The sequence below is a fragment of the Agelaius phoeniceus genome, chromosome Z, assembly GCF_051311805.1.
Source record: "Agelaius phoeniceus isolate bAgePho1 chromosome Z, bAgePho1.hap1, whole genome shotgun sequence".
Lineage (NCBI taxonomy): Eukaryota > Metazoa > Chordata > Aves > Passeriformes > Icteridae > Agelaius > Agelaius phoeniceus.
Genome location: NC_135303.1, coordinates 69,834,786 through 69,847,973, shown reverse-complemented (window position 1 = coordinate 69,847,973; position 13,188 = coordinate 69,834,786). Strand labels below are relative to the sequence as shown.

General features: G+C 33.7%; 1 protein-coding gene across 9 annotated transcripts in view; it reads right to left on the bottom strand.

Moving 5' to 3' along the window:
* Positions 1 to 611: 611 nt before the first annotated feature.
* Positions 612 to 13,188, bottom strand: part of POLK (DNA polymerase kappa) — a 35,021-nt gene continuing 22,444 nt past the window's right edge. For all 9 annotated transcript variants that reach the window (XM_077171201.1, XM_054651809.2, XM_054651810.2 and 6 more), the window contains 9 exons: positions 12,860 to 13,075; positions 11,067 to 11,191; positions 10,718 to 10,884; positions 8,688 to 8,720; positions 6,863 to 6,959; positions 5,440 to 5,611; positions 3,650 to 4,612; positions 2,478 to 2,529; positions 612 to 2,327 (listed from right to left, as the gene is read on the bottom strand). In XM_077171201.1, the coding sequence (XP_077027316.1) occupies positions 2,243 to 2,327; positions 2,478 to 2,529; positions 3,650 to 4,612; positions 5,440 to 5,611; positions 6,863 to 6,959; positions 8,688 to 8,720; positions 10,718 to 10,884; positions 11,067 to 11,191; positions 12,860 to 13,075 (1,910 nt within the window). In that variant the 3' untranslated portion in view covers positions 612 to 2,242. The remainder of the gene's footprint in view (positions 2,328 to 2,477; positions 2,530 to 3,649; positions 4,613 to 5,439; positions 5,612 to 6,862; positions 6,960 to 8,687; positions 8,721 to 10,717; positions 10,885 to 11,066; positions 11,192 to 12,859; positions 13,076 to 13,188) is intronic.

Below are 13,188 nucleotides of genomic sequence, written 5' to 3'. Positions count from 1 at the left end.
GAAAGATTCCTCTCTGTGAGCAGGAACAACATGTGAGGAGCTGACCATAGCCTCCATTCCCTGTCTCTGTGTGCCACTGGGGGAGGAGGTAGAGCTGGGAAGGAGAGATGATGTGGGAAAGGTGTTTTTAAGGTCTAACTTTTCTTCTCATTCTGCTCTCATTTTTTTAGTGACAAATTCAATTCATATCTCTAATTAGAGCCTGCTTAGCCCATGATGGTATTTGATGAGTGATCTCTTCTGCTCCCTGTCTCAACCCATGAACCCTTCACTATATTTTCTCTCCCCTGTCCAGCTGCAGAGGTGAGTGAAAGAGCAGCTTTGGTGTCTGCCTGGCATCCAGTCAGGGTCAATGCACAATGGCATTGTAATAAGTAACTTTTACACTCACACACTGAGTTTTATTTTCTCATTCATACTGACACATCCACAACCTTTTCATGACACTAGGATAACTCTATGACATTTCCTTTTTAAACAGATGGCAAGGCAACTTTTGAGGCTAAGACAACTTATTTTTTTCAAACACGTAAGAGTAGCTTACTTTTTGCTATGTAATGCTTATGTAAAAATAGACGTTTTAAAGACATATACACACTATGACAAGGTAATACTTAGATTCTACACTTTATTGAATCAGAGATACAAACTAAAAAAGGGATAGGTGTTCACTTTCTAAACAGCAGTTGGGAGACTTATATTCCCTCAGTTGTTTTTATGTCTTTTCTACGAGAAGTTCCCATGCCTGTCAACAGAATAGCTCATGCTGAGTGCTCACTGACCCAGTTTGAAAAAGCTGACTGAGTCAATTTAAAGTTTGAACTAGTCCAGCTGATTTGGTCCAAAGAAGGTAAGGGAGCACTGACATGAATTCAAGTGACAGAGCTGTGGGTACAGTGGCATCTGACAAACAAACAGATAAGCAGGTAGAGATGGTGTAATCATTCCAGCAATTCTGGAAACAGGAAAGCATATTCTGAACTGAGCTTGAGCATCTAACATATACCATGTATACATCTGTTTGATTAAAAAGCAAGGAAATCCTGATACAGTTGAACAGCAAAATAGATGCTTCTACAGCAGCCACTTCTTTAAAAGACCTTGCAGTTAAAAAAGCAATTTATATTTCCTATAGGGCTTGGCACTGTTTGTATAACTTCTAAGAAATATGTTATAATAAATTATTTATGATAAATATTTATTTATGATAAATATTTAATTATAATAAAATGTCTTTAAACAATTTGGTGTGAAAGAAAAAAAATCTAAACAGAGCATTTTAAATATTTGCACTTACATTCCTTTTTCCACATATGCACTCACAGAATACACTTTATTCAGCAATACAAAATAATTTAAAAGAGAAAGATAGCTAAACAATAAGAAAGTTCATTATCTTGTATTGGCACGTAATTCATTATTATTGCACCATGAAACCTTTTATTTAGAGTAAATTTAGTGCTACTCACTGGTAACAATTTCAAACGGTAAAAAAGTTTTCAGGCCCTTTGGAAAGACCAAAGATGAAACAGCATTTGTCTGAGTATCCTGGACGAATCTTCTCACTCAACAGATTTTTAAACATTTTTTAAATAAGTGAAGTCATTGTATATCTCACCATGATGAGTCCTTCAGATCTGGTCAATCAACTCTTACTGAATTAATTTTCAGTAACAATGAGAGTTTGATAGTGCTCTAAGTTCTTGTTTTATTCTGTGTAACTGGGAGACTAACACATTTTTGTGTCCACTACGAAGACAAACATTATCTGAAATTGAGCAACTCAACTCCTCTTTGTTATCACACAGTTCATCTCATACTTTTATTTTTTCAATAGGGAAGACAGAAGTTCAGGTGTGGGAAGAGAGCCTTCAGTAAGTACAGTGGAGCACCCTAGCTAATGATTCCTGTGTATTCTAGGGAGCTAAATCAAAGTGCTACCAAATTCTGATTCTTGGAAACAAGTGGAAAGAAAGGAAAAGGAAAAGGAAAAGGAAAAGGAAAAGGAAAAGGAAAAGGAAAAGGAAAAGGAAAAGGAAAAGGAAAAGGAAAAGGAAAAGGAAAAGGAAAAGGGCCCCTTCATTTTACCTCTTCTTCTATCTCAGATATCATGTTCTTATTACATAGATATGGAATGGTTCCAAAATGACAGGCACCTGAATCCAGCCTACTGCCAATGCTAAATTAACTTGCAGTCATAAAACTCTATGAAATGCTTCATATAGAACACATTGCTACACAATCATTTAAAAAACATTTTGATTGTATGTTTGGAATTGCTTGCCTTGGGTTTTTTTGATACTGACTGTGAAGCTGTTAATCCAGACCTAGGGTTAAACAAAGGGAGGGAAAAAAACAAACAGTAAGTGGTTAAAATATACAATGCATACCAACACAGGTTTTACAACACTGAATATTTTTCTAGACTTTATTATTTTCAAACAAATTGCATACGCAAACTTCCAAAAAACACTTACCTTTTTGTTCCTTGTGAAGGATTTGTGCATTGCTGTCCTTTGCTTAAACCTCCTTAAAAATAATTGAAAACAACCAAAATGAGTTACATAAAGAAAGAATGCTTCAGAAATTACATACATTGAATAGCTTTTAAAAAAATTTAATCTGCCTCAAGAGGCAGATAACGTTATCTGCAAATGGAATACTGTAGTTTATATTACCATTTTTCAAAGAGAAAACCAAAAAGCCTTTATGTTATTGAATTACAAGGGATTACTTTGAACCTTGTAATAGTTTTCAGAAATACTTCAGCATAACGTAGTTGATTTTCAAGGTGGTAGTTAAAAATCATGGTTTTAATTTTTTTATCCTGCAGGGGACAAAAAAGAAACTTCACCTAAAGTAAGTCTTCCATTTAAATTAAAGCATGTTTGCACATGTAATAGCAATATCACTTTGAAAATTTTCTTGTAAACTATTCTTATTTTAAGTCTTAATTGTATTCTGAAAATTCTAACACACTAGCCTTTTAATTTCCTTTTATAAGGTTCCCAAAATAGATTAGGGACTACTTTAGGCAGATACTATACTACCTGCATTTGCACTCTAATCTGGCCGAAGATGAACTCTTTGTCAAAAAGAGAAACTACTTCAGAAAACATGAATGATACTGCTGTGGCATGTTACAGATGAAGTTATGTGATATATTTTATTAGCTATAAAACAGAATTGGAAGTTTCTTCCTTTAAGCTTTAGTTCTCATCTCTCTATTTTTGCCAGCACATGACATAATGGAGCCTCTCTGTTAACTGAATCTGAAACAATACACATTGAAGATGTTTTCATTGATCTTTACTTTAATCTTAGTGGCCTCACAAATACCTTCCTGAATATGGTTGGGTGTAAGCAACATACAATTTCCAGAAATGAGCAGTAATTCCTGTGTCACCTTTGTGGCAAATGGGGGGACACTGACAAACTAACATCAGATTCATAAATCTACTTTGTCATGAAAATCAATTTGACATTTTTTAAATAAAAATGTTCACTCCTATATAGGCCTTACTTAAATAAGCTTGTTGAGAAAAAATTTCTAACTACCAAAAAGTTCAAAGTACACTACTGCCGAAGTATCTTAATTGCAAAAGCAGACAATTTGAATAATTAAATATATACTAATGCATATACTTACCAGAGAAAACTCTGTTTGAGTTTTCCATATTATAAGTCTTAGTTGGAAAATCCTGTTTTTCGGTTAGCTCCTGGATAAGGCCTTTATTTAAGCAGATATCAACATGTCTGTTAAATGACACAAGATTGGTGGTTTTCTGTTCCGAATTACAAACCGGACAAACAAGAGCACTGTCTTCTTTGGCTTCAAAGAAACAGGATGAACTACTTCCTTCTGTATCTTCAGTCTTGTCAAAATGGTCTTCATTGTCTTGTGACATTCGTTTGGGGAAGACACACTGTTTCATACACACATTTCTAGCAATGTCACTGAGATTGTTAGGCTGTCGTTCTCTGGGAGATTTATCAGGTATTATCTGAGCAAATTTTTCTGTGCTATTGTCAGTAGAGCTGTCAGATACACTTGCAGACTGGTCTGTTCCTGATAATTGATCTGTTTCATTTTTTTGATAATTATCAACCCACTCAGTTTTAAACTGTGGAAGAAAGTTAGATGTATTTTCTCTTGAACTGTCATTCTTGGATATTTCCACAGTATCTTTAACACACATCCCATTGAGGCACTCATCAATGTGTCTATTAAGTTCTTCCAAATTATTGCTGCTTTGTTTCTCAAAGCACACAGGACAGGTGAAGATCTTACAAACATTAGAATTCGGTAAATCGGCGAATTTCTTTGTTTCTTCCACAATATTTGCTGATGATCTATCATCATGAAAGAGCTGCTTACCTCTGCTTTCATTTGGAGAAATATTCTCACTGTTTAGTTGTCTTGCTGCTCGCTTTTGATCAAAAAAACTCCCTCTATGAGGTGCTTCTGAATTTTTTGTGAAATACTCTTGGTTGGACTTCTCTGGCTGAAGCCTAAGGTAACCAATTTCTTTTCCTGATTTTAAGAAACTTGTAATGCTTTTTTGTTGGTATTTCTTTTCTTCTTCAGTTAGAAATCCTGATACTCGTACACCTAATGATGAAAAAGAAACTTATAATAACAATTCTATGAAAGCTTGATACTAACTCCTAATTAACACCTTTTGAGGCATACATTCACTCAATAAAGACAAAATTTATCTCTAAAAAGATGCTAGACTACCTCCAAACGCATCACAATGTCAATACAATTTTATCAGACCCAAGCACTAGTCCAACCATATTGTTAATTTTAGTACTCTGAAGTTTTAACTCATTGCATTATAACACAAATTTATAAATACACTTACAAAGAATTCAGGTTAAAGGTTTTTGCATGAACTTCACCCATCAAAACATATTTTTCTGCAGCACTTTCTAATATCTTAGACAAGTAAATTTTATATACCACTCAATGTTTCAAGCAGAATGCATAAGCACCTGAAACACGTGTCTTAGGGTCAAAACACAGTTTACTGTTGTCAGAAATGTTTGCATCTCCTGCAGAACACTGCGCTTTCAGATCTGTAAGCACTTCTGCTGATGTGGTGCAAAGAAAACTTAAAAGCTCTTTTAAAGCAGCAGAATTAAGCCCTGCTATGACTCAAGTTTCTACTGTCATGATGATCTGATTGTTGTTGCAGTAAAAATATACAGCCTTAATTAGTAAAGCTTCCTAAGTCCCCATTCAGCACTCATTAGTAGAACTTCCTAAGTTACTTGCTCAGCACAGATCTGTTTCACTTTGCAAAAATTACCAGGGTAATAGAAAAAGGATAAATGCATTAATAGCAGTTTTACTTTTAAAGTGTGGTGTGTTATTTCAAAACACTATCAGATTTCCTAACTCTGAAAAGGAGGAATGAATTTGAAATATCTTACCCATAAGTCTTATCCGTAGAGGGTGAGGAGCAACACTATCAATTTCTGTTCCTAACAAATCTTTAGCAACAGCAAATATTTCCTCCTCAGTAGAAACTGAAGACAACACAGTTGAAGCTCTGGTTTTAACTTCAAAATTCACTTTCTTAAGCTTCAATGTAACAGTTTTACCCTAGGAAAAAATATTATTTAAAAAAAGGTTTAAAATTTATGTCATATATGACACAAAACCAATTATTATGTAGCATCTATGTAAGGGTTCTTAAGCCAGAGTCAAGTATGCTTATAGTCACTGTGTGACATCTGTGCACAGCAAGGGGTGCTCCCAAGCATCTGTCTGCAAAATTCTGTACTTGCCCCTAAATTTCTGCCAAAGTTGAATTCTCTGAACTGGGTCATTTGACTGCAGTTCTCAGCAGACCACCTGCCACTAGTGCACGTTCAATTGAGTTCATGTTTTGGCTGCAGACGCAACTTTTACCCCATCCAAAAAAAAAAATTTCCTCATATGGAAATTTTCAGTGCCAGATATCCTAACAATGAAGAACACAAAAGTGATACCCCATTACAGATTCATGGAAAACTTACTTCCTCCTGAACAGTGCTATCACAACCACACACATCATTTGTGTTTGGCGCAGATATTTCCCTGGCAGCACCCCTCAAACAATTTGTGTGATTTATAATGTCTTTCCAAATCTAAATAACTAGCAGCACTCTCTTTGGTGCTTTTGTAAGCTTATCCCTTCATCCTCCTTAGCTGATCATCTCCCTTTCAACCTGTCATCTTTTGAGACAATCTTTTATGGCTGAAGAAGATTAACAACAATTATTTTAGGTCTTAAATGTAATCACTTGCTTTACCATAAGACCTTCAAAGAAAATATTTACTTTTTCCAAGTAAAAAACAGGTATCTGGGGAGAAAGAATAAAGGGATTGTTTCTACTATTGATACTATTGAACGGTGTGAATAACTTGTAAGCAAGTTCGACACATGTCAAGTTCTTAAACTAAAAACTGGCTATTGACAGGATCCTGTATGTATACAGGAGAGAAACAGTGTTTTAAATACATAATTATTACACAATCAACCAAAGCATGGCTTATGGACGATAAGCTCTATTATTCCCTTTGTCCCTTACAAACATTGCTGTTGGCATAAAATGCTTACATGCCAAACAACTTGATTAATTTTTCATATTTCAAAACTTGATTTAATTTTTATCCTACACATATTGCTAGATAGCCACTCGCACAACAAAAAAATGCTGCCTACATCCTAAGCATCTGTAAATTAAAGAAGGAAGAGTTCTGAAGATAGACTGCATGGTATGATGCTGCTGAAAGCCTTTATACTAAAGCTGCATAGAATTGTTGGAGTGCAAAGCATCTTTCTGCAAGTAACCTGAATAATATAAATACCTTAAGTCCCTCTTTCTGTAACTCCTGAGCAAGGTCTCTGCAGAGCTCTCGACACAAACTGTACTGGTCTTCTGCTGTGTTAATTTCACTGAATGTTCTAAGACAAAAACATATGATCTTTTTCAGTATGAATCTTATAGTATGTTCAGTGTCTGCAATCTAGAAGTATTTTTTCTACAGCTAAACAATACTAGAATCAGAAGAATGTTATATAGGTTAAAATTCTTACTTCAAGGCACAATGATTATTAATAGGAATATTTTGTTTGCAAAATGTTTGAAAGGCCCTTCAAATAATGAAACAATTTGGTTTCAATTTTTCATGGACTATTTGAAAATTATTCAAATTTAATGTCATTAATGCTTAACTATTTGCAAGACAGAATATTAACAGTAAGTGAATTCATAGAGACAACCAAGTTATTTGTATTTAATCTCATTTGTACACACAGTATAACATCAGAAGAAAGCCAGGAGCTGGAAGTCAACATCAGAGCCAAGTATCAGAAATAAATAATGCAGATGCTAAGAAAAAGATGCCAACTAGGATAATTCTGTCTAGCCTCAGAGAAGGAAAAGCTATCTTTCTGCCAAAAATGTTGCCAGCTGCCTTTGCTAGAGCTTCTTAGGACAGAAATTACAGTGTTATCTTTTTGTTGTACATTTGCTTTTCAGTAATAACATCACAGGAAAAGCAACCTTCCGTTGTTTCAAGAGAAATGGAAAGCAAAACTTATAGACAGTTCAGGCTTTGGAAAGGTCTCACAGATACATTGTTCCATGTCAAGCTTTATATTTACAAATGTAAGGTCAATAAAATTACAGTGGATTTTGCATCTCTAAGCTATAGTCAGTTTCACCTGACTGTACGAAAAAGACATCCTCTATTATGATTCACATTCCCCTAAGAACGTTTGCATGCTGTCAAACTAATAGGCTGAGTATTTCACTGTGGGTCCCATACCACTATCCAAGGAGTAACTCATGCTATTCAGACAGTACTGCAGTGATTGAGAAATTGTAAAAGTCCAAGGCTTGAAAAGGACAGGATAGAGAGAATGCTATTTCAGGGTTGTCTTTTCCCCCATATAAACTAGTTTCATGATCTCAGAAGCCTGTAGACAGTTCTGGTCCAAAACTGCTCCCTTTGAGGAAAAAAAGAAAGGAAAAAAGCAATACAGAAAGATACTATACAGATGTCCAAAGTATCTGTCTGATTGCAAAGCAGCACAACACTAAAGCCATAAATTTTTCAGCTGTGGTGGTACCAAAATTGTATTGGGCTTACTTAAGCTGCTCACAGCTATTAAGTCGCAAAATGACAGAACTAAGCATCTTTTCTTACCACCTTTTCTAAGAAAACACATGATAATAGAGATAATTATTACAGTGCTTTACAGATTCTCCTGGGAGAAATCATTTTTTCAAAATTAACTACCTTCTTAAGGAACTTTACTCTGGTAAAACTTTAGTTAGGAAATACTACTACACTGATATTGACATTGAGCTTAAACAGATAAAAAATTTTCAAGCCTGTATATATTTCCACCTTATCTTATGGTTTAAAGATCACTTTGATGCATTAAAGACACTAGCAGAATTGGATGATAAGAGAATATTCAAACTGACAAAAATACCTCCATGGAGTTCTGGAGCTAAGGACAAAAAATAATTCATGCTTGAATCTGATTTAGTGAGCTTGTTGTATATGTGCATTTTTCAATAGAAATAAAACAAAATTATATATGACTAATAAAAGTATACATTACTTGGTATTTAGTGCTTCCAATGGTTAATGCAATTAATCCAATATTAAAGAAGCATACCTTTCAGTGCTCATACTTTTTCTTTCTCCATCCCTTTAAAGAGAGAAAAGTTTATTATACTTTCTTGATATAGAAATGCTTTTAATAAACTCAGAGTCAACCAATAATGCCCAAATAACTAACAGCAGTCTTTTCTATAAAGTCTGGATGTTAACTTTTTCTACAAATCTTGTACATCAAGTTTAACCAAGGGCAAAAACCAAATTAAAAAAATACTGTATAGTAAGTAAAGATATAGATCAAACATAGATGTCTTTTTTAAATAAAAAAAGTCTAAAAACCAAACAAATAAAAAATTCCCTCAGAACTCACCTATTATGTCAGAGGGAGTCTGATTCAAAAAGAAAACAAACTACAAATCCTATGCTGTCTTAGCTATAACTATGAAGCATGGCTATTAAAATCCCATACATACATGTACATTTGAATATTTCCTTTATCTGAGGATCTAAGGAAATATTCTGCCTTCAGTCTAAAAGATTGTTCAGCTTAAAGTTGACGTGTTAAAGCTTTTTCTGTTTGTTGCTTTCTTTCTTCTTAGTGCTAATTGAGTACCCTTTAAAAACTTTCTGCATATAAGGAGATGCCTCAGAGCAATTCAGGTCATTCTTCTGTTTTCAAGTATTGGAAATAACAAATTTGGTATTTTCAGATTTTCTTAAAAGAAGGTAGTCAGACACAATAATATGAACTATTTACTGAAGATCCAGGTTTTAATATTTTAAGTGCTTGTTTTCTCTACACTAAAATTACTGAAATCAAGTTGGTGCTGACAAAAAAAAATCTTAGACATTAAAACCCCTAACCTTTGAAATGCTCCTTTTTTTCAAAATGTACTGGGAGATATCCTAGGCTGTAAAACACCTAACTAGGGTGAATAAGAAGAAAGACTGCACCAATTATTAAAAGACTATCCAAGGTTTCTGTTTATATATAAACAGAAAAAAATATTTTGAAAACTGTGCTTTATCTTTTATCAAGTCACCTTCATCAAGTCAGTCTTACCACATATTTTAAAAAATGTTTTTATACTCTGAATAAAAAAAAAAACCAACACAAAAATTTTTACTAGCACATTACTGGGCTTCAAACTGCTCACTACATATATTATTTTGTAGTCAAATGGAAAAAAGGGAATATTATTGTCAGAGAATTTACAGATATAATAAAGAATAGGTCTTTCAGAAGTGCATAAGACACTTTGGAACTTTTAATAAAATCAAATCATTCTCAAGCTACTTTAAAACAGAATTTCAGTACTGTGGAAAGGAGTATCTTTTTAAAAGAAATCAATACTTAATTAAGGGTCCTTGTTAAACAAACAAAGATGCTATGCTTTGGGTCTTTTTAAAGAACATGTTTGTCTCCAAGACAGGCTTAGAAATTACAAATATTGTTGAAAAGATATATGCACTGCTAAGACTGATTTTTCCCATCCTAAAAAGGAGGTTAAAAGCCATTTAAGTACAGTCAACCTTAAAAGAACATATATTAAGAAGGATATAATAATCTTCAGTTCTATTCCACCAAATTCACATGTTGATATTACAAATATGTAATCCTAATAAAAGACATAGAAACTTCCCTGACAATTCACCACCAGAGAGATCAAATACCTTTGTGATTTTCATTATAATCCAATAATCATAAACACCAATGAATGTGCATTATTTTTGAAGAAAAGGAAGTGTACAACTCTTCTTAGGACACCTCAGTTATGTTCAGCTATTTTGATAATTATAAGGTTATCCTACCTTGATTTCTTGACATACGCTTATGTACAACTTCCCTGATGAGATTTTTTGGGTTTCATATTTAGACATGGCTGTACAAACTTTTGTTTTTTCATGTTTCGCTACTGCATCTTAGACATAAGTATAACAGTAACAGGCATCAGACATTTAAAAAATATATTAAACAAGCGTATATCCATAATATTTGCCAGTTAAATAATATGTTCAGTATGTAACATACACAAGGAAACATTCAGAAAAATGTTAACACAGAAGGAAGAAACCCCCATGGCTTACTTTTCCAAATGTGTTGAGCCCAAACCAAGGGAAATATCCAAGAAATTACGCCAAGATACTTCTGAAAAAAGAAGAGAAAGCAGCGCCCTCTGCTGGTAAAGTTCTGAGCAAGTCACAATTCCAAGCGCTTTTAACATCTTCTCTGTTACTTTTCCAATACCTGGCACCTAGAAAAGAGTACATAACATTATGGTGAAAACATTCCATTTGTAGATCCATTACTCAGAAAATTTGAATCAAACACAACATGGAAGATTACCTAGAAAATTCTATCATTTCAGTAAAAATCTTGCTTCTAGAACATAAAAACATTACATGACAGAATAGTAAATGTCCTTGTGTCTCTTACCTTTCTAATGGGCAAATCTTTCAAGAAGTCTAGCACTGCTTGTCTCTCAGGAGAAATTCTGTATTGGCCATTAGGCTTATTACGATCACTGCACATTTTTGCTAACATTGTATTTGGTGCTATTCCTTAAAAACAAACAAAAACCATGGTAATTTAAAAAAATGTAAGATGAAGTTTAATTTCAACTATCCAATATTCATAAGCCAAAGAGCAGCCTTTACACTTGGCAAAGACTAAAATAAGGAAAAGAATTATGATTATTCATAATCACATTTGATACAACTCTGCAAAGAAATTTTGTGATCATCATGAAAGAACATAAACACATGTAATACAGAAAATATAACTTAAATAAAGTGTACTTCCTATTTTAAGATAGTCAGGGTAACACAACAAGCACTAGTAAGTCAAGAGGGCTTAAATACCAAGTCATTAAAAATTACATCAGTTACATTAGTCAACATTTTAATGATGGTGATTATGGTAAGAAAGAAAATGCTGACTATGGTAGTTACAATGAACTCTTATGAAAGGAGACCTTTCTTCCTTGTATTTCAGCAAAAAGACTTTTTTTGAGAGAATTTAACAAATTATATCATTTTGTGGGCTACCACTGGAACATAGTAATTTATAAATTTATATATATTTCACAGACATCAGAGGAATTAGGAGGGATGGCTCTTTTCTATCAAAATAACTGTTTTTACAAATTAACTCTGGAATTTTTTTTTATGAATTAACTCTGGAATCTTCAGCAAAAGAAAGAATAACTTTGTCCTACAGCCCTAGAAGTCTGCACACTGATATAATGTATTATTCAAGATGGCAGAAATAACTCTACTTATTATTGATTACCAGTATTTTTTCAGTTACCCTTCTAATTATTTTTAATTTTGGGGCTTAAGACCCCTATTTGCACTTGTAAAAGCTACACCTGTTTTCTACACACTAACTTATCCTTAAGAAGACAATACTTCAGTAAAGAAAACTGTTATTCTGCTATTACATGAGATAACATACATGGGAGGGGGTTTCATCCTGCTTCTTCTTATTAGCTGTTTCTCTGCCTCTGCTTACATTCCACACTTTCCTGAAAAGCTCACCGTTGCCTGATGCCTCACCGACCTGGTTCATAAAGCAATTTGGATGGCATCCAAATGTGGATAGAGACATACACTGGTTTTAGTCAATCAAAATAGCTGAGATTTAAAAGTGGGTTGTCTGAAGTCAAGACACAGAACTTGATTGATAAATAGTAAAAAGCTATTGAAGAGTTAATTAACTTCAGCATATATTTACTTTTCTAGGACTAACATTTTAATGAATTTTGTTATTTTTTTAAGCAAGGAACAGTGTGAAGGTAGAAACACAAAACAGCACACATCTGCTATTCAAACTAAAAGCAGTATAGAAATCAGTGAGAGATTTCACTATGACACTGTCTGACAAGAACAATTTACATGATGCACTAGAAAAACCACCTGTGCTAAGATTAGCTCAAGTGCACTGGTCATTCTTCCTCACTGCTTATTCTACTTCAAGTAGGAAGAAGAAAAAATTGACATAATTGTTTCAATGATTAAAAAAAGAGTAAAAAAGAAAATAAACAGTAATGGTTTGGATATTCATGACATCTCTTGAAATAATTGAAAGTCACATTCTTTGCAGACCTTCATATTTTTGTTGCAGAAGACTGTGGCAAGGGTAAATTCTTAATTAATGCCCTCTGAGATGAAAGTAGAAGACATTACAGAAATACAAAGATTAGTTATTATTCCTATGTGTCTGAATACCTGCACTAGCAGTCAGTTGAGTTTTCTGCTCAATCCTAAAGCGAATTTCCTTCACAACTTCCTCTGCAGAAGTTCCAAAGACAACCGAGTTTTCCACTGATAGACGTCTCTGTTCATGTTTGTCATCCATCAGAGATGTGTTGTCTTCAAACAGCACTGGTGAAGAAGAGACTTCACCTTCATTAAATTTGGCAGACATATTCACACAATCTTTATCTAAGTTAGACAGAAATACAAACAATTAATACGTCCATATAGATTGATTTCCTTCTTCACTGGCTTCAGTGTTCATAAGCAGCTTTACTTCTTTCTATCTTTATTTAGAGAAA